This window comes from Pinus tabuliformis, chromosome 5_1, assembly GCF_031772625.1.
Source record: "Pinus tabuliformis cultivar Carrire ecotype Pingquan chromosome 5_1, CPIR1, whole genome shotgun sequence".
In the NCBI taxonomy this organism is placed as follows: Eukaryota; Viridiplantae; Streptophyta; class Pinopsida; order Pinales; family Pinaceae; genus Pinus; species Pinus tabuliformis.
This window is the reverse complement of record NC_142305.1, coordinates 306,188,824-306,211,471: the sequence shown is the minus strand read 5'-3', so window position 1 is coordinate 306,211,471 and position 22,648 is coordinate 306,188,824. Positions and strand designations below refer to the sequence as shown.

The window sequence follows — 22,648 nt, the reverse complement described above, 5'->3', positions numbered from 1 at the left end:
TTGTAAAATTTAGTAGCAAATATTGCAGAGGGAAATTCCATGATATTATAGAATGAAATCCCATCCTATTACAAGTAAAACTGAGAAATTTCATATACCACAATACAAGTAAAACTGAAACCAATCTTGTAGAGTGAAATCCCATCATATTACAAAATGAAATCTCATTATATAGGATTTATTAGGGTCATTACAGAGAAAATTAACATGAGTGGAGAGTTGATTCAGAAGGTATGACATGGACTCTGTAGAGTGAATCCCATCATATTACAGAATGAAATAGAAGTCTAAAGGATTTATCAGAGACATTACAAAGAACGTTATCACAGTGGAGAGCTGCTTCACAAGGCAGGACATGGATTCTGCTTATTCACCACAGAAGCTCTTGTTGTTGAAGATGAGAAGCAGCACAAAAGTAAGTCATTCCACAACTACTACAAACTTACAACAATATTAACATCCTGCAAATATTCTCATCTATGAGGAGCTTTGGGGGCCTATAGATTACAAGAGAATAGCAGAAATTCTTCACTAAACATGTTAGTAGCGTACTGATCATCTTGGCGGTTGGAGACAGAACTGGTGTTGAAGCTCTCTTTCCTCACAAACCCAGCAGGGGATTTCTTGTCATAATTCTGAGTACAAAATTTGACTATCATTTTCTGCATCTTTCTATTTATATACATTGTTTGAACTCCTGTACAAAATTTCCCACAGAAGAGAAACAAAAGATATTACAATCATATTGTAAGAGAAACAAAAGATATTACAATCATATTGTAAGAGAAATGATCTGGCTACTAACAAATGAAAACCAACATGAAATGATGATTCAAGCACTACAAAGTTAAATCCTAGTTTTCAAAATACATTCTGTATTAACTACATGTGGGCATCAGACTGTCCTTGTATAGTGACTTAATCTATTTGGCTAGCAAGAAATGAAAAGAATTCAAAACAAAGATGTTATTCCTAATCAAGTTTGACACAAGAATAGATATGCATATTAAGGTACACAACCACTTTTAAAGGAAAAGAAACAAATAATACTAAGATCCCCAGATATATATATAACAATAGTGTGGAGTTATTTCAACGAGGCTTGTCAAGGTAATCCCAACTATTGTGGATCATGAGGCATTACTTTAAGAGACAATTACGAGATCAGTTTCAAAGCAGAGCTGTAGGAGATGGATCAAACAACAGAGCAGAACTTTATGCTTTTTGGTAGATTCTGAAAATAGCAATAGAGAAAGGTTTAGATTGTCTACATGTGATAAGAGATTCCAAACACATTGCAGAGAGGTCAAATGGAAATTTCAATCAGGAAAATTTGCAGCTGGCCCATCATTGGACGGAATCAGAGAAGCAAGGAAAAATTCCATGTCATTATCTTTTCAGCATGTCTGCAAGGGATAAATATGAAGGCTGATATATTGTTCAAGTAAGCACTGAGGATGCAGAACAGATGGATGGAGATGATTGAATACCCCATCTGGACCTTCTCATTCAATCTATTTCTAATCAAGCTATTATAGTAATGACCTTTTGGATGGCTGTTTTGGAAGCAATGTCAAAACTTAAACATCATACTTACCCTAAAATTATTATAACTGTTTACATGCTTTCCAGGACTTTAATTGCATACCATAGTTACACATAAAAGCCACGACATTAATCACATAACAGTTTGAAATAGTTCAGCATGCCTTCATAACATTGGAGATATTCCAACTGTGTTCATATTTGTCACTAATCCTGGATGACTTTAATTACAGTTCTCAGACCCTCTCCTTTAAGCATGTGATCAAATGCCTTGTTGATGTCAGCAAAAGAAACCTTGTCTGTAACAAATTTATCCAGTTCAAGCTCCTGCAAATTTAACAATCAAGGAAGGAAAGATTAAAACCGTAATTATAACTCTAATTAGATATGATAAGCATAGATTGCTCCCGGCATGGTACGGACAAAAAAAAAAACAACTGGGAAATATGACCACACAGTATTATCTACAATTATGGTTTGAATAAGTTGTTACAACTATGTTATGAAGTCTTACCCCATTCAAATACATCTCTACAAGGCCTGGCAAATCAGTTCGAGGCTTGTAATTTCCAAAGAAGGTTCCTTTCAACGTTTTCTCGCTCAGAAAGTTTACAGGATTCGTTTTAAAGAATGCGTCTGAACGAGGGACCCCTGTTAAAACGGCTACACCCCAACCCTGCAAAAACAGAACTCTGATATCAAACATATGCATTGCCTGCATTTTCTTAATTAAATCGAAGCAATCAGTTTAAACTTTAAAGCTACAGCTTAGAATTGAAATGATTGATGTATCTTAAACCAAAGGAAACCAAGAGCTAGTACATCATGGCAGCATTCCAAAGCTTGAACCATGGCCTCAATACTCCCTGTGCATTCGACGCTGCAGTCCACCCCTCCATCAATTTTTTCCGCAATTACCTGTAAACATTTTTTATAAGTGTTTGGAAATTAAGAGTCTACACTGCTTTGAATGGATGGTGAATGAGTGCACTCCATGCAAAAACTTAAAATCTCCCCCACCTAAGTACTAAAGTACCACACTAGTCAAAAGCAACCAATACTCTGATCTGGGAGAGAGTTTGATGATCATTTTGGGCAGCTCAACGTACCTGCTGAATAGGTTTTTCGTACTCTTTAGGGTTTATAAATTCCGTTACTCCAAATTGTTTTGCTGAGAAAGGAAAGATTACAAAAAAGGGTTAAAAAGGCAATTCTACAAGTCAACATATCAACATATGTACACAGGTTTTCCAATAATGGAAGTGGGAAATATACAATTACCTCGTTCATATCTCTCATTATTGAAATCGATTCCAATTATTCGAGCAGCTCCTGCAATTCTTGCACCTTCACAAGCCTGCGTAGTATAAATCAACTTATTAAACAATTTTAAAAGTTTTTCTTGAAAAACCATTATTATTTTCATCTTAATTTACAACATAGTTACCAATTTTGAATTCGAATCCATAAATTTCCCATGAAAATTTTCAAGTCAAAAATTATTATCTAATAAATAAATACATATTTAGAAAATCAATAAACTTATTTATTTATGTAGATTTCGTTAAAATAAAAATATATTTAGAAAATGAGTAATAATGTACTTTCACTCATTAGACTTTTAACTTATTTGTCAAAAATTCTTATCCAATAAATAAATACATATTTAGAAAATCACCATTTTAAACTGATTTATGTAGAGTTCAAAATAAAAATATATTTAGAAAATGAGTCACAATGTACATTCTTTTTTTTCTTGTTTTATTGGCTTTCGCGCCCACCAAAGAAAGAATATTTTGAAAAATGAAATTTTTCCAATTTCACAATTGTTTTTATTTTCCTTCCTTTTCTTTTTCTAAATACACACAATTATATATATGTATTGGAACCTTGACATTATATGTTTACATTTTTTTATCTGGCTTTCCAACTCTTCAAACTAATAATGAAATTGAAAAATAAAAATTTTCTTAATTTCACAATTATTTCTCTTTTCTCTAGTTTTCTTTTTGAAAATACAATTATTTATGTGGTAAAATCTTATTATATGTCTACAAATCATACAGCGACACAATTTTATTTCCTAACAAAAAGTCAAAGCCAACCCTCCTAACTTGCATGGCATCCTAACTCCTTGAAAACACTATTATGTTAAAATATTGCTCTCTTTAAAGACGGGCTCAAATAAATGAACCAAATCGAACCATTCGTTGTTCCAATCGAATTAATATATTTCCAAACTTTTTACCCCAATTCAAGCGAATCTTGGTAACTGTGATTTACAGCGACTATCCGGTTCTATAATCATTTCCTTGGGTTATAAACATAGATAAGGGAGATGCTCAGCTTTACAATATTTCTATTCAGGGAATAAGAAGAAGTAGTGCTGATATCTATCATCATTTGCTTGCGTTATAAACATAGATAAGCGAGATGCTCAGCTTTACAATATTTATATTCAGGGAATACAAACAAGTAGTGCTGATCATCGCAAACATAATGAACAAAACATAAGTAGCAGCTATAAATAAATATATAGATATATAGATATGGTTATATAAGCATATATAGGGACCAAAAAATGAGGATTACATGCTTGGAGAAACGGCCAGAGCGCAGCGATGTATATTCGATCAGATGCGAGTGACAATTATCACACGTATGTCTAATCGGCGGTGACTGCGAGTCTTTTCCCAGCCAGAGAGAAGTGCCGAGGAAAACTGCAAATAAAGTAGTTAGGACCCTTATTCAGAGTAACCATGTCGTTGCCAGTGTCGTAGCGTTTTGAATTCCCTGCAGTACGGGTTTTATAACCGTTCGCGTCTGCCACCACCACGCAATGAAATCTCAGGTAATAGTTGAATATTGCACGTATAATTACTTGAATTTAATTCAATGGATTTCAAGAATATTTTAAAATGGGATTTAAAAGAGTGAGGTCAAGAAATTAAACTCTTTCACTTCTCTCTAGCTAAACCTAATTGCATTATCAATTTCAAAAATATTTTAAAATAGGATAACCGGAGTGAGATGAATAAATTGAATTCACTACCTCTCTACCAAATATTCTGGAAATTTACAATAATAAAGATTGTTTTACTAAGGAAATATTCTATACATTTACAATAATAAAGAAGGTTCATTAACCATCAGAAACAAAACTCAAAATATTCCAGAAATGGACAATGATAAAGATGGCCCCATCAGCCACATAAAACAGCCTTGTTCATCAACCAGATGCATGCCTTCAAAACACATTAAACTTACAGAGAGTGTCACTGGCCTTGAATTTCTTCCCGCCAACCCAGCGAGACGGGTCGGTTTGAAAACCCCACCCATGCGATCCCCAACCGCGTAGGTGGCGCCTTCAACAAGAAGTGCAGACTAAATCATCAAACAAAGGGGCAGCATGCCCATTGTGAAAAGCGCCACACTGCCTCCTCCCTCGGCCATTTTGCGGTACAGAACCAGAGCAATCAATAACACACATAAAATTTTACCAGATCGCACTAACAGAATCAGATTTTTACCAGATCACTCTGACTGGGTAGAACAGTGACAAAATTAGGTTTTTACCAGATCGCCCTGACTGGTTAAAACTGTGACAAGATTTGGGTGGAAAGAACGGTAGCTAGAGAAAGACGGGATGCGATGATTTATATAGTGGGATGTAGGTAGATCCCGAGTTTGCGAAAAAATTGTAGTATCTTCAATTCCATGCATGGTGGTTGGTGTTATAAGTGCCACCAACTGCCCCGCCCACTTCGACATTCATTATTCAAACATTACGGTCATTCATTCCAGATAACGACTATATACCTCCGTTAAAATCTCCCACCACCTCCGTTATTGAAATTTGGCCGAGCAAAACAAGCGTTATATGCCATGATCGCACAACGTTCTGCCCAATCGGTGGATTTCGGAAGATCGAAGAGAGACAAATTATCAAAAGATTAATTAATATTAAAAACCTACCCTGATTTTGTGGGCTCTGCTCCAAACTTTTCTGCGTAGGACTCTGCCCCGATGATGGAGAGAGGGTGTCGACAATTCTGGCAGAGCCATCTCGGAGGTTTTCCCGCACGCTGTTTGACAAGTTAACGGCGGAAAACCAAAGTAGTAGTGACAAGTTAACGGTGGAAAATTAAAGCAGTAGTGACAGATGTACCGTGGAAAACAAAAGCGTAGACGACCGTAGGCAACCAACTGATTCAAAAGTAGCCAGGTGTCAACCTTACAGTGAAAGGGACGACGAAAGTCTCTTTCAAAGGGAAGGCCTATCGGCCTAATTAGTTACTGAGGTGTGTTGAAATGCCTTAAAAAGTGCTTATAGACTTTAACTATATTTATTAAGGACCCCAACTGGAATTTGCAGAGCAAAAGGTTTTGCCCCTAGGTTTGTTATTATCATGTTCTTGTTCTCTAAAAGTTTGCTCCAAGTAGATCAAGTGGGCAAGGGACTTTACATGGACTCCACTCAACTTCAGACACAGCTTCAGCCATTATGCAGAGTGATTGAAATTGAACACAACTAAGTAGTGACATTGGCTCACAGTAATACACCAAATATAAAATATTGAAGCTTTTACAGAAGCAAGCAGTAAGAAAAATTATGAAGCTCAGAGAAGTAGATTTAAAATCTGGACTGCTATTTGATACCAAATCATCATCAACTCCAAGCATTGCAAGTGATAGATGAGTTTGGATGTCACAACTCCCAGAGTTTGCTCCAGATACATCCTCAATCAATTCATGTAATTCCATGGACATTGTCAATTACCTCTTGGTCCAATAAGGTAGATCATCTCCTTCTCCTCGTAGTAATTTCAACAATTTTCCTTCAACCGATCATTTTGGGTGCCTGTTTGAGGGACTAGAGAATAGGCACTGCATCAATGTATACTTTATTGTTCTCATCAATCTCCCCACTGATGAGCATCCAAGATAGCAGAGTGAGAACTTTACTTTTCAACCATCGTCACAAGGGGCGAGCACCATAAACCTGCAAGTACCACGTTACCACATTATCCATTTAGAGGTTTTAAATGAGAATCCCCAACTAGTCTTGCATTTTACTCACAAATTTTGACCTAAATTACCCGTAAACCACAGAGGCTAATAATGATCTTGCCTGCTTCACTAGTATTAACAAGTAAACAATGCATTAATTTATATTAATCAGCAAACACACCAAAAACATCCCTTTACTATATACTTTGAACTAAGTTCGCCGAGTACGCAGAGACAGGCAGCACCCCATTTTTTAAGTTCAAGTGCCAGAGGAAAATGTTAAAATTTAAAGAACAGAACTGAAATTTATATCGATGGGATCCATACAGAAGGAAGAAGATCATGTGAAAATTAGAAAATCCGAAACTGAATGTGAAAATTGAGAAAATTGAAAATCTCAGAAAGCAACTCTGTAAACTGAAGAGTTCACAGCTCTTAAAGATCAACCGTTGGCCAGCACAACCAACTGCCAGCAAAAATATCAGACTCAAATTACTCCCTAGACAGGTTCATGCAAAATATATGATAGACCATTGAAAATCTGAGAAAATGAAATTGTAAACTGAAAAGTCTTGCGCTTTTAATATTCACTGTTGGCCACCACAACCAAAACTCTGCAAAACATCAAACTCCTAGAATAACTTTCCACACAGGTTTATATGACAGGGCATGGAAAATAGAAATCAGACCTTGAATAAAATCATTGTACATGAAGAACACCGAGCAAACATTATGAATGAAAAATACCAGGCATCAGAATAGAACATATAAATCACAATTCTAGATTGTTTCAAAGGGAGGTAAGTCCAATTTAGTCAGGGAACCCTCCCACAACATCTCCTACGATGTGGAGACATGTGTCCAAGGAGTGGGTCATGTCCCCTGCAATAGGGAAAGGGAGGACTCGTGAAGGAGATGCAGTGTCAAGTTTATTAGGGTAGGGGGCACATCCCCTGGCAAGTTAGACTGAATAAAACAAGAAACAAAGTGATTAGTTACAGGATCATAGGCTTCGTGAACAACAAGATCCAGAGCGGCATCTGTAAACCCTAAAGCAACACCTCTCTCTGCAAGACGAATTGCTACATCTTTCATCTGTAGTCTAGCAACTTTCTTGAGCTCATCATGAGAAAGAGGATCAAATACAACTATCTCATCAAGTCTATTCAATAACTCTGGCCTGAAATGTCTTCTAACCTGCAACAATATTCAAAGGCATGTCAAAGCACCGCAGCCAACTTCGTGATAAAATTATATGAAAAAGATGCATACACAGAGTCCAGGAATGCGTGTGCATACTTCTTGCATGACATTCTCTCTTGCGGTTTTTATTGTTGTGTGGCCAGACAATGCAGCAAGCAAGTGCTCTGCTCTAAGGTTGGATGTCATGATAATGACTCTGTTTGAGAAACTAACAGTGCGACCTTGGCAGAAAATATGTAAGGAAACAAAACAACGGAAGCAAGGAACACAACTGACTGGCAGTATTTACAGAATAGACTGTTTACATGACTAAAACTGGGAGGACTATAACACAAGGCAGAGTCTCCCTTGCTCTTTTCAACATTCCTATAGTCTTCTCACAACACTAAATTTTTAGAAACAGTGCAATGCTTTCTTTCCCTTGCCACAATTCAATTTTGATGAAAAAAAAACCATCTGCATGAAAAACTGCCTATTAAACAGTTACCCCTCCTTCCTTTTAGCTGCAATATGGGCAGATTCTCTCATGATTTTTTCGGTTACATGCTCAATAGAAATTTGGAAGCAAGTCATATGTTTCTTTTAACCAGTGTGGGTCGGCCACGTCCACTACAAGCCTAGATTTGCAATAATGACAACTTAAATATTTAACATAAGGATATCCTGATAATAATTTCCAACCACATGGCAAAGTGACAAAACATGTGTTTAACACAAGGCAATCCTTAGTCTCATGGAAAAGCATTGGAGAGGTTACCTCACTTTCTATCAAAAATAGATATAAATGACAGTACCAATCCACAGAAGTGATGTTTGAAAGCATTTCTTCAACGAGTACAGCTGCAGAGTCTGAAAGACTGGCCTGCGTAGTTTAGCACTCCCACACATATTCCATGTTCCCACCAGCTTTCATAGTGCATGTGTTTACAAGGCGCTTGCAATTCTTGCATGGATCATTGACAGATCTATGTTACTTTTGACACTGAGCCCAAGTAAAAAATTTAAAACGAGTTATACATAACACAAGAATAATACCTTTCACATTTTAGTTGATTCCATTTATCTCAATCAACTCATGCATAGCATACCTGTATAGAAAGTCACCAGTGGAATCTATCCTTCCAGAAATCCATTCAGGAGCTATTTGTCCAAGGAGGTGCAACTGCTCCTCAACTTCACCTGCGAGTACAAAATATTAAGCATGAGATCAGATCACATAGCATGGCATTGAAATTGTTTCCTGCAAGACAATAGAAGAGAGATGTTCAAAGAGAGTTATTTACTTCTATCAATAACATCCGTGTGATTTGATATTATTTTGTGAACAAGCTCCTGTCTTGTAAGAACTGAGCGTTTGCTTAAACGAAATATATCACGTATCATATTGAAGAGTCTAGGCAAGCATCCAATCATCTGTTGACGCATATTAGCAGCAGATACACCCGACTTGCACTCCTCTATCGTCTTCAACTCTTTTTCATAGACCTACAAAGTTACAAACAGTCTTTAGTACTCAAAGGGGAAAATTTTACTCAGAAGCTCAAAAAACTTTACAATTTCAAAGTGACCTGCAGTATGATCTCTGCTACAATATATTTTGACGTATAACATGCATTCAGTTTACAACACAGCATGCAACCAACCCAGAATCAGCCAGAGCAGATAAAGTATTAGCAACTACAAAGAACATCACAAAGAAAAGTCATTGCAATTTGACATGATATGCCAATGCAATTTCCAAGGCACTAACGAACATGGGGTAAAGCTTGGTCTGAAAAGCAATTTAATGTCATTGACTTGAATCAACTAATTATGAACAAAGTAAAACCACGAAAGATAATGACAAGAACTTACCTCTTGCAACACTGGCATTGGAATGGAGTCAATGATTTCCTGATTTGATTGAGACATTCCATCGATATGTATCTTGCAAGCCTCCTGAATATTGTTACTTGTCTTTTCAGCTGGCTCTGAAACATTCGATTCTCTACCAATGTCCAGCTTGCAAGGTTCAGCATTGCTTTTCTTAGGAGATCGTAAGCACAGTAGGCTTGTTTCAGAGCAATTCTTAGTTGTGTCAACTTGCAGTGTCTGGGATTCATCTACACCGAATCTGAATCACTTTGAAGCATGCAAGGGTGGAGTATTAGGGAACCCTTTCACTGGAGTGTTCTCCAAGCTGAATGCTTTTCTATCATGCTGAGGATATGTAGAGTTTTGCATCACCTTCTCATTCTTCTTCGATATGGCAAATGGATTTGCAGCCCTCCTCAAAGGTGATGACTTAAATGAATCCACAGAGTTACCCCATTCACCGGATTTGGCAGGTGTAGAGAGTACAAGGGACTGTGGAGATTGAAAACCTTGAGTGAGGTCATCATCCAAATTGGCTTCCTCTGCCTTCCTTTTCAGAGGTGTTGAACGGGTTCCAGGCTGCTCACAAGCAAGAGGAGCGGAGGAATCTTTTCCTGATCTGTTAAAAGCTATTGCTCTTTTGACATTAGTATTGTTAGATCTCTTCACAGTGGGCTGAGAAAGACGAGAGGCCTCTGGAGAAGCAAAGCCTGGCGTTCCGGGAGACAAAACAGGAGGGGATGTAATGGGTGCAGCAGAAACTCCCGCAAATCGCAGAGATTTCTTACTGATAGGGCTCTTTATATTAGTTTTTAGTATGGATTTAACAATTGGTGTTTTGACAGCAGAGGACACATCAGAAACTGTTTTCAAAGCAACAGAACGACGAGTAACCCTTGGTGTTACAGGGGAGAAATAACCCTTTGATATAGGCGTGTTTGGATTCTCGGACTCTGACGCTGTTTTGCAAGGTGTGCGGGACACATCAGAAGTTGTTTTCAAGGCAACAGAACGACGAGTAACCCTTGGTGTTACAGGGGAGAAATAACCCTTTGATATAGGTGAGTTTGGATTCTCGGACTCTGACGTTGTTTTGCAAGGTGTGCCTACATCAATGGTACCATCAGCGACAGGGTCTGGGTTAGGCACCTTGGAAGGGGTTTGTTGAAAATGACGCATTTCGGAAGAGCGGCAAGACTCTGAGATGGGGGATTCTAGATGGCTTTTATTGGAAGTAGACGATTTGGACTTTATTTCATTAGATTCCTTAATGTCTTGAGTATTTGCAGTGGGACATAAGTTGACGGCAAAATGGCTCTTAAACCCTGGAGAGAGATGAGAATGGAGAGATGATGGAAGAACCCCACCAAACCCATCTGGCTTCGCTGTTTCAGGGACCTCAGAAAGAGGCTTCAAATCTGGGACTTGCTCCGGCACAGGGAATGGTGGGTTCGCAGATGGTTCAGCTGTGAAGTTCCTCTGAGAAAACTGCCTCTGGAAATTTTTGGGTAAAAGTGAGGACATCATAGAGGGTTGAGGGTCTTCTTGATGAGGGGCAGGCGGATCAGAAGAAACACTTCTTGCTGGGGAAGGACTTTTACATATCACTGGAGGAAGTAGAGAGCAGCCTGGGGAGGTTAGCTGACATTTTCTATTGAAGGGCTCTGGCAGGATTGCCTCCGGAACATCATCTCCCTGAAATGCAATCGATGAAGCCCACCATGTACATACCCAGTTAAAACTCATAATATTGAAGGATTTTAAGGAATAATAATAATACAGGATAGCTGGAGCAGACTCACATTGGGATGAGCCTTGACGAATTCCATTAGACGGGTACGAAATGCTTTTCGCAAACCCAATGTATTGTTGGCTTTGGAGACCTTGCTCTTGCCACTTAGCACTGCATCATGCAAGACAATGATTTTCAATTCTGGTTTCATGCACAGCGTCTCCTCATCATGTGTCATGATCTTCTCCAGCAAAAGCCCTTCGGGCAAAATGTGCTTCATTTGTGCCACATGGCTATACATAAATCTCCTGCAACCAGAATTAGGGTTTACTATTAATTCCCAAACGGTGATGAAAATATCTTTTACTATGCCTGTGAAAATTTACCTTAAAAGTCTGAGCATTCATTCTATGACTACAATCGGCCAATCTTTAGATCCTAGACAGAGAAGAAGTTCTATGTATACTAATGTTATCAAGCTCTATGCATTGTAGGTCTGAGAGGAGAACGGAAACCAGTCTCTGGTTTATACATACTTGTGGGTCATCGATTCAACTTGGGGGCAGATATTGCAGAAGCTACTGTTTCCATTACGAAGCCGAAGCAATTTGATGGCAGACTCCATGGAATCGAAAAGCTCTGCCAGCATTTCATATCTATAACACCCACACATAAATGCGTGAGTTTATCAAACACCCAGAAAATCAGATTGTAGAAATATAGTGACAGATATATGCTTACTTGTCTGGAAGACTGAAATCTGTAGTCTTCGGAGCTTTGGGCGGGGCAGAAATGGATTTTTGACGCAGATTTCTTTTGGGACGAGCTGTGGAATCGTTTGAGCTCTGTAATAGTTTTCTGGTTTGATTTGCGACCTCCTTGACAGACATAGCAACTCCCCTGTTTTTAACTCTTGAAGAAGAGTTTTCACTGCATTTTTTCTCGGGCGTGGGAGCACCCAACAACAACGATGGAGTTCTGCCCGTGGCCTTTTCTAATCTTCCATCGATTTGTTTTTTTGAGAGATTTGCTGATACGGACCGGCTTCTTGCAAGGGAACCCTAAAACCGCTTGATCCTTTTTCTGGTTAAGAGATCTTTGGGAGGAAGAGGAAGATGTGGATCTGCCCCTGCCCGTCCTTGTGCATGTGCCTTTCCCTCTGCCTATGCCTTCCCCTTGCTGTCTCCTGCCTCCTGTACCATCCATCCATCCATCGTTATCGCTGTTTCTTTGTTTCGCCGAGAAATCCACAGCGTCCTCAGTCAGGGAATGCCATGGCCTAAACATCGCTTGGAAATCGAAACAGGAAACGGAAACCCGGAAGTTCTCGGCACTGAGAATAAACAGAAGCTCGCAGAATAAACAGAAGCCCGCAGAATATGGATGGTAGGTGTCAACCTGAAATCGAAAAGGACGACGAAAGTCTGTTTCAATAGGAAGGCCTATCGGCCTAAAAATGTACATGTTCTTAGATAATTCGATAATTCCGACGACATTTTGGGGATTGATCACATTTTGACAATGTTCGTAGATATGTTCAAGGTCTCAAGGGTTATGGCCTTTGGTCGTCTTTGTATCATTTCAGAACCTCGAACAAAAACCTAAATGCTATGAAGTTTCAATATGTTAGATTCTGATGGTTAAAATAAAGCCTTCTCGTCGTCTCTGAACGAGCTTTAGTGGCGTGCGAGATAGTACCGTTTACTGTGTTACGTTTCACTTTCATTATATCATCTAATCTAGCAGTACAATTCTCACCTTTCATTAATTTTTTTTTATTTAAATAATTTATTTAAAAAAAAAAATCAGGGAGGCATGAGTGAGAGAGGTCATCTTTTGCCTCAACGAAGAAATAGAGATGCAATTTGCCTAGGGTTTGGGTAGAGCAACCAATAACCAAGTATACATTTTAGCACTATGGCAAGGACTAGAGGTAGTCATTACAAGGCGGATTCGTTACTTGGTAGTTTATGGGAATTCCATGATTGTTATACAAAAAAATCATAAATTCAAAGAGATGCCAGAAAAGGTTCTTCCCCCGATGGTCCTCAGAATTTTGTTGCAACTCCAAAAGTTAAAAAGTGTAGAATTCTTCCACATTAAAAGGCAAAACAATCAAGTAGCGGATTCGTTAGCCAACCAAGGAGTAACTCTAGAACAAGTATTATTTTCTCACGATCAAGGAGCCTCAACTATATTACATATCCCATGATAAGCAAAATGAATATATTAGACTGTCTTTGATGGATCTGTGTGGATTACTGCCCGTGGACGTAGCAACCACTCAGTGACCGCGAACCATGGTTGCCTTAAAAAATAAAATAAAAAAATGAAAATTTATTGGGATTTCATGTCCTGATGTATTCGCATATGGAGATTGATTCACATCAAAGTAAGGTTCGTTAGGTCATTTAATGATCACTATAATCACAATTTTTTGAAGAATTCATGTTTGGTGGCCTTCGCCTAAGACGAACATCGTCATTGGATCCACTAGATGAGCTCTCAAGGCGAGATCATCCATGCCTTTGGACAGGTGGCAAATTTCCTCCAATGTATCAATATCTAGTATTATGGAAGAGCACGCTCGCATTCTACAAATTATGAGAGTGTTAAATTCACTTGAGTCAAGTAGCAGAAGGGAAGATATAGTTATGGCAAAACCTGTAAACTGTTCTCAAGAGCAGGACTATGAAATTGAATGCGTGCAGGAAATCGTTGGAGAGAGAGGTGTTGGAGCGAGTGGTTATAAATGGAGATTGTTGGTAATGGATATCTCGTTGAATTGCCTCAACATTGGAGTTCTCTGCAGAATGGAGTGTCCAGCCAGACATGAACGTGATGAAGATGTGGAGGAATAATTGGCCTCAAGCATGTCTTATTTGTCAGCTCTCATTGCTAGCCAGGGAGAAAAGGCAGCAACAAAAGCGAAATCCCACTTCGCTCAGGTTAGTCAACCACTAGAAATGTTGCAGGCTAATGTTGATCGTTTGCAGGTGACGATGGATAGCCTATCTCTTAAAATGGATAATATTGAATTGACAATGGAGACAATGACCTTGGGAATTCTTAAGGAAGTGTGAGTAATGCATGGATGAGTCCCCTCCTCAACAAGTGGAAATTGTTTAGCCATAACAAGTTGGAAGCTCTAAAGCTGGAAAAGATGGCAGTGGTTAGTTTTTAAGTGTCTTTTCTGTGTTTTGCAAGTTTATAATGTATCAAGGTGTCTTTTGGAGACTTTATAAAATAAATGTATCAAGGTGTCTTTTGGAGACTCTATAAAATAAGCGTTGTAAGAATCCTACTTAGTAACTAGCAAGGTAGGAATAGGTCTCTTTTTGTTCAATTTTGGAACATTGAAGATGAAGAACTTTTTCTCAATGTAAAAGTGTTGGCGTGCAAACTAATTGACTTAATATAAAAATATATGCTTCTTAAAAAAGTTCTATAAAAAAACTAGTCTTAAAAATAACAATCTCCCTATGAATTAAGTTTAAAAAGTTGTCACTTGCAATTAATAAAATAAAAAGTGGAAGTCTCAAGCAATCGATTAGGGAATGGGGAAGGAACAAAATAAGATAATAATAACAATAATTTTCTTCCCCAAGTTATTTACAATGGCATTATGTTTTTTAGTCCCTGTTGTAGACACGGTTGGGACTATAGTAATTGAAATGGTGGTGTTAACATTAGTTTCAGCTGGTTACTGTCACGAAAAACCAAAGTTTTTAGGCTTGCAGTGTATTTAAGATAGTGCAATCTCTTTCGCCATCTTATTTGGCCTATTCTCAAGGCGAAGAGGTTATAACTATATGTTATATTCATTTGTTTCCTTCACATTTTGGAAGTGGTAAACTAATGTTAGCATTAGTTGAAGGCATTAAATGATATGCAAATGAGCGAGGCAAAATCAACAAAAACTAAGGTTAATCAAGTTGTTATATTAGAATAATGTTGAGACAATAAAGCAATATACCTCTCTAAGTTGTAGAAATCATGATTAGTTGTATGCTTACTAGTGGTTATAGTACACACTTCTAGTATAATATGTAGAGAATTCTTATATACTAGTCGAGCAGGCACCTTTGTACAAAAAAAAGTGTATCATTGTTGCAATCACAGTGGTGACAGATTATTTAACTAGTGATACATAGACTTAAGTTCAATAACTATTACGAGTCAGGTCGTATTATTTACTACCTCCAAAATATCAAAGCACAATGTCTGTATTTACCTAAGGTCGTAATCCAATAGTTATAGACTCATTAATACATGTGTTATGTCTTACTAAATGTACCAACATATTGTTTAACACTTAAACTTATCCAGCCCCGCTCCCCACTTAAAGTGTATCATTGTTGCAATCACAGTGGTGACAGATTATTTAACTAGTGATACATAGACTTAAGTTCAATAACTATTACGAGTCAGGTCGTATTATTTACTACCTCCAAAATATCAAAGCACAATGTCTGTATTTACCTAAGGTCGTAATCCAATAGTTATAGACTCATTAATACATGTGTTATGTCTTACTAAATGTACCAACATATTGTTTAACACTTAAACTTATCCAGCCCCGCTCCCCACTCAAAATAAAAACTAGCTACAATACAATCTACCTCATCTATTTTTAAACTCCATTCTCCATTACATAATAATAATTTTCTTCCCCAAATTCCAAGTTATTTACAATAACATTATTATTATTATTATTATTATTTTCAACTCCATAACATCATTATTCTTTTGGCGTGAAGTACAATATTAGCAATGCCATTACGTTTTTCTATTTTTAAACTCCATAACATCATTGTTTTGGTGTGAAGTACAATGACCATTACGACTTTGGCATTCTTTATTGGTTAGTGATGATACATTCTTTTATTTTTTGGTAGATAGTATTTTTTGGTTAGTGATGATACATTTTTTTAATTTATTTTTGGTAGATAGTATATTATTAATTTTTATGTTGTATTTTAAAAAATGTAATAATAAATCAATGTTTATATACGTGTAGGGTTTTTCTCCTATATATATTATATTAAACAAATATTTAATTATTTATATTGTTTTAATTAATCATTTATTATTTTATTATTTTATTTTTATTTTTATTAATAATTAAAAAGACAATAAAGATGATAGTTATTAATATTAAAGATACATGTATTTGTTGGGTTAATATTTGGTTGGGTGGATTGGTTTGGCCAAAATGATATAAGTTTTCATGACAATTTTATTAAAAAAATTAGGTAAGTGATTCATTATAAAATGATAATTTTAATTGGAAATTCATTATTGCTATTGAGTGAGTTTTGATGTGATTTATAAAATGAGAATTTTAATTATTCACCATATGATATTAAGGAAATTCTTTATCATTATTGAGTGAGTTTTGACGTGATTTATAATAAAATATGTGATTTTTTATTATTAATTAATTTATTGATGACATTTTTATAAAAAAATAAATAAGTGGTTGATTATAAATAAGTGATTGATTATAAAGTACATGTTGAGTTTTAATGTAGCTCAATTCATAAATCTTAATTTACTATAATTTTATTTTAAAATTTATTATTATAAAATAAAAATAAAAAATTTATGAATATTATTTTTAAAATTTAAAAATATTATATAATTAAGTAATCAAATTTTCATAACGTTTAATGTAGAATTTTTTATTTAACAAATAAAAATAAATAAATAAACCATAATAAATTGATTTTTTTTGTTAATTAATTTGTTTTTACTAGACCATTAATTAGATATATAAAGTATATCAATTAATTTTTTTCACTCTCATGGCGTATAACAAGGGAAACTATACTAATGATAATGAAGGCATTGTATTATTCTTTTGTCTATGAAAATGAGCAAAAAGGAACTTGTTAGATGGGCATCCCTATGCCAAGACAGATGTTTGACCCTTGATAAAAACATTACTTATAGTTTGTTGGATAATACTGACATACCATAGTTGTAGATTATATAAGAAAATAAAATAAATTACATGATCATAAACAAAACAGAAATCTCGTGCATGCATCAATCATTGGAGGTCTTTGTCAAGATCTGATCTTGCGCATTTAGGCTTATTAGAGAGTGATGCCCACATTGAAGATGCCTCTCAGTGTGGGCCAACTGGACCTCTAGGTTGATCAAACAAGAACGCTTGTGTCTTTGAATGTATTGGATGTTGTTAAGACAAGCTATAATTTCATTGTGGTCTTCATGTTTCTCTTTGAGGATGCGATCCAACAAAGTTTTCATTTTCTAATGAAGGGTGATGGAATGAAGATATTGGCTCCTACGTCCCCTGGTATGGCTAGGGTCGGGAACCCAATCAGAGACCCCAACTTGAATTTCAAAATCTAAATGGCCTTGTCAATTTGTAATAGTCAAGGCTTCAAGGTGTTGTATTTCCTCTTGAACTTTAGGAGGAGTAAAAGAGAGGTAAAATTCAACATCTGACTAAGCTTGGGTTTGGGCTTTAGGTTTGCTGAAAGAACCACGATCCCCAGACCTACGCCTTAGGCACATTCTCTGCTTTAGCATGTCATCTAAAAACGACCAAAACTCTTCACTAGGGACTTCCGAAGAAGGGTGTGGGGTAATGGAAAGGTTATGGTGAGGATAGAGCAAGCAGGTTGGAGGTGAAGGGACTTAGACCAAACTAACCAGAGGAGTTGGGATTGAAGCAACAAGAAAGATAAATGTAGTGGGAAAGAGATTTGAATTAAGGATGAAAACAATAGTTAAAACCATGGAGAAATTAACCTCAGTAGCACAACTTAGATCCCCAGGCTCGAGAATAAAAAACACAGTAGTAAATAGACAATATCATGAGAGGTTATCACTAACAAAAATTTTACTAACGTAGGAGTTGTGTGTGTGCTCCATTCATTATATGTTGGTTCATGGTGATGATGCCCTTGATGGAGTCTATTCGATCTTCTCTCCTTCACCCCAAAGACCGTGCGAGCAATGAATTATCCAATCAATCATGTAGTAAGAGCAATGGAGGTCCAAGGCAAGAGGATCTGGGCCTTCCTTCATTGGAACGTGAAGAAGCAAACAATGAGGGGGGGAATTCCCACTTACAGAGTGGTAAGAAAGTAGAACTAGTAGAAAGTGGTGGAGTGAGCTTGAATAGGGTAGGAAAACGTGGAGGGCATTGGGGTTTGCATATTAAGTCATTGTGTTATCACGACTCATAGCATGTGTGACTGCATGGGGGGGGGTTGGTCACGCTATCCCCCTCTTCAATGCATTGAGAGGCAGTGGGGTGGCCACCCCCCCTTTCTTGACTCAGTTTCCAACACCCCCATCGGTGCTAATAATTTGATGTTTAGTTAAAGAATAATTTTATAATTATTTGTTTTTATATATAATAGTATAAATAGTTAATAATTTTAAAGTTAGCTTTACTATATTGATATAAATAGTTAATAATTTAGTACTTATATGTAACTAATTTTTTTGGTAATTAGAGGAGTTGTTGAGCTCGTATTTATTGGACATGGGGTCAATTATGTCTACTACCATTATAACTACTAGGTGTCAACAACTACCTCTACCGGATACACATGCAAATTTGGTTTGAACTAAGGAACTTTACATAAAGAGTACCTTAAAACTCCACCTTATGACCAACTAAACTACACCTAAGAAGCTAAAATTCATATTATTCAAATAATATGATTTTTTCAATATTATACTATTATATGGCATGAAATTAAAATTTCCAAAAGTATAATATATAGAAAAATATCACTAAGATTGGTTTAACATATATTGAAAGAGAAATCAATTCATTTTCAAACTATCCAATATACAATATTTTCAAATACTCTATTTCTTTCTAATTGGATTTCAATTAAGAATTAAAAACTTCCTCTCTCATTTTTTTCTCTCTAGTAAGCTAATAATTATTACCATTAATATTCCATAAAATAAAATATAGATATCAATATATTTGGTTTTTCACTTGAAAAACCAAGACCATAACATTTCCAAAAGGTCATTATTTTTGCTTCAAAAAATTACGAGTTGTGTTTTGATGTATCTAGGTACTTATACATACTCTCTCTCTCTCTCTCTATATATATATATATATATCATGACTTTAAGGGGACTACTTGTGCCTTTCTATACTTATGACAAAGATACATGGGTGGCTACACCTATGGACCAAGTTCTTGATTTCGTTGATTTTGAATATCCATATGAACCATAGGGTCATCATCTAACAATATAGGATTTGAAGGTGTACTTGTAAGTGCTTGAGTTGGGTTAGGTTCTTTAATTGAGTCATCTTAGGGTTCCTAAGGGTCATTAAATATGATCCTAATATCATAAACCACTCTACATACAACTTCAAATTTCTTGTACAATGGGTCCAATTTATGCAATATGGCTTGTTGGTGAAGACATTTTTCCTCCAACACCTACGTAATGAAGGCTTTGCTCAACTAGTGGAACTCAATGAGCTTGAAGATTATGATGTCTTGAGATCTGCAAAATCTTATGTTGAGCACTCAATCCTTGAATTTTGCCTCAAGCTAGGCCTCAAAGAGTTTTCTTCTCTTATGTTTGATTATGTTTCTCGATATGGGAAACCTTGGCTTTGGTTTCAATAAAGAATGTACAATGGAAGTCTATAATGGCCTTCACGACTTTAAGTTATTCACGGGCAATGTGTTGGGGATCTCTATAGGAAGGAGAGTTCTTAGTATGAGGGTTAGAGCCTCATTTCTAATTGTTTTTACTATATTTTGGGTAAATTCCTTTACCAACAATCATCATCAAAGGTAGCTTGCAATTGCAAATGATATAAAGGGCAGGTTGTGAAGGTGAGGAGCAAAGGGACTTGATGCTAAGGGGAATTGATTAGAAGATATAATAATGACTAACCTCTCCAAGATAGAAGCCAACAAGGGACCCTTATAATTTGCTACTGGGTTTCTTCTTATAACTAGAGATTAGGACAATGGAGTTGATGAAGATAACCATATGAATCACCCAAGAAGAATGTAGTGAAAACTTAAAGAGTTAGAGGAGAATGACCTACAAGGGGAGTCCAAACCTTTGTGGAATCTATAGCATTGGAGCCTTGTGACCATCCTGATTTATTTAGATTTCATCATACAATTTGAAACTTCGACCCATTTGAATTGATGATTTCACACAAAGTCAGAGTGATCATAACCTTGTAGGCCTAGCTATGATTTAGATTGAGTGGTTTAGCAATAAAAACTATCATCTTGTAGATTCATGCACATGGGTAAACACATTGAGTGCTACTTGAGTCTATCAACATTATCATTAGTTGATTCTATCTGAGAAAAAATAAAAACTATTCTTAATTTTAATTTTAAAAAATAATTAAATAAACAATTATATATATATATATTTCAAAACACATAAATACATAACCTTTTTTTTTTTAAATGGGGAGGGCGAGGTCCCCTTAAGAAGTTGTATTAGGCCCAATATACATTATGTACAAGTGTCCCATCACATCACAATCAAATCCATATACAAGCTCAATTAATACATATTAGGCTACTGTGCAACGCTACAAATGGGGTTCGAACGCGGGCCGGGTGCGAGAAAACCGGCATCCCAGGCCGCGTGACCATGCACTCAAGTGCACATAAATACATAACCTTACCCAACCTCTTAATGAGGTTATTTTTTATTTTGGCTTTTTACCATCAATGATGTACAAGAAGTGGAAGCAACAATGGGTCTCTTTATCCAAGGAGGGGTTAAGGTTTTCAATGGGTCTCTTTATCCAAGGAGGGGTCAAGGTTTTCAATTGATGATTTTGTTGAATCAACGAGGGGTGTTATTTCCAAAATTAGGCAGAACCTATAATTTGGAATTTGTGTTCAATAAGTCAATTACTTCATGTTTCATTTGATGTTTTTTTATGTGTAAAATTATTATGTTCCTTTTGGGTTCAAACAAAAAAATATAGCAGTAGGACAAACCTGCGTTGGTTAGGTATAATTTGCATCTATTTTGTAAGAGGTGAAGAGTGATTTTGGCATAATAAGTATAATTTGTATCTCTTTTATAATAGGTAAGAGCAAACTGGGCCTAATAAGTACAAGAGAACTCTCGAGAGTTATTTTAAATTAGTTAATAGGAGAAATCTAATATGCGAAAGTGTGAGGAATCGATTTTTCTGACTTCTTTATATTTTTCTGACTTCTTTCATTATAAAAATGTGCTTTTTTTCTATTAAAAAAATAGATTAAAGATGAAATAATGAAAAATACTAAAATTTAAATAAATAAATAAAATATTTCAAAATTATTATTATTATAAACTATAGATTAATAATTTTACTCTCTAGTCTAGTTTTATCAAATTTAGTATTAAAATTTGTACTCTTAGTTTTAATGTTTTTTTAACTATAATTGACAAATTTATATCAATATAAATATGTGTCTAAGGCATAGCAGTGAACTAGAGTTACATAAAAAACTGTCTTATGCCTATAATCTTTAGACATGGACAAGGTTAATATTTTGTATACTACGATAATCCAAAAGCATCATAATTCTTATTCATGATTGACTATACTATATAAAAGGCGTCCATAATTTGACATGTTTTTACTTTCATAATACAATTAGATATAGCGGTCGTTGGGCCAAACTAGGGAGGTACTAATTGTGGTTTTACATCAGATTGGGCAGAGAGGGAGAGGAAGAACTGACAGAGAGAGTTTGTGAATTTGAAGACTAGAGGTCATGTTTCCTTGAGATTTTCAAGTCTTCTATTTGATTCCTAAGAGAATTTATTTCATCCTCCCTACTTTGTACTTTCTACTTCTAACTACTAATGATGTCCATTGTAGTAGACCAATCTATTGCTAATTGTGCTTGTCGAAGCTAGAGTTGATATATTTGATGTTGCAAGTCATCAATTCTCTTGTTGTGAGAAATGTCCTTCTCATCTTTCTTGTAGTGCTAAGTTGTATTTACCAAGAGGAAAGCAAGGCTTGAATCCCTCCAATTAAAGCCAAAAACTTGATTCACTATGAGCTCTCATGTTGGGAAAAACAAAGGAGATAGACATGAAAGCACAACATGATAGGGAAATATCCCTTCTACGCCACCATTCATCACAGTTGATGATGAGATGATGTTTAAATCAAAGTAGAAAGTTGTGGCACCTTGAGACTGTAACCAATTTAGGATGACGATAACTGAAATCCTGACTATTGTTGGTAAATTAGGCATTGTGATGGACAAGCAGGTTGGGGGCAGTTTCCTACATGAGAAT

At 36.0% G+C, this 22,648-nt stretch overlaps 1 protein-coding gene across 1 annotated transcript; it reads right to left on the bottom strand.

Annotated features, from left to right (window-relative positions):
- Nucleotides 1-1,367: 1,367 nt before the first annotated feature.
- Nucleotides 1,368-2,959, bottom strand: LOC149164588 (alcohol dehydrogenase class-P-like). Its single transcript, XM_089429534.1, has 5 exons — nt 2,827-2,959; nt 2,655-2,716; nt 2,368-2,463; nt 2,060-2,221; nt 1,368-1,872 (listed from the first exon to the last, which is right to left on the bottom strand). The coding sequence occupies exons 1-5, from the start codon at nt 2,957-2,959 to the stop codon at nt 1,753-1,755; spliced, it is 573 nt and encodes a 190-aa protein (XP_089285660.1). The 3' UTR covers nt 1,368-1,752.
- Nucleotides 2,960-22,648: the final 19,689 nt, after the last annotated feature.

Coding starts and splice junctions, on each gene's coding strand:
- LOC149164588 (XM_089429534.1), bottom strand. CDS start 2,959: ATGGTTTTTCAAGAAAAACTTTTAAAATTGTTTAATAAGTTGATTTAT. Junction 2,717..2,826: donor TAATGAGAGATATGAACGAG/GTAATTGTATAT, acceptor TTCCTTTCTCAG/CAAAACAATTTGGAGTAACG. Junction 2,464..2,654: donor ACGAAAAACCTATTCAGCAG/GTACGTTGAGCT, acceptor AAATGTTTACAG/GTAATTGCGGAAAAAATTGA.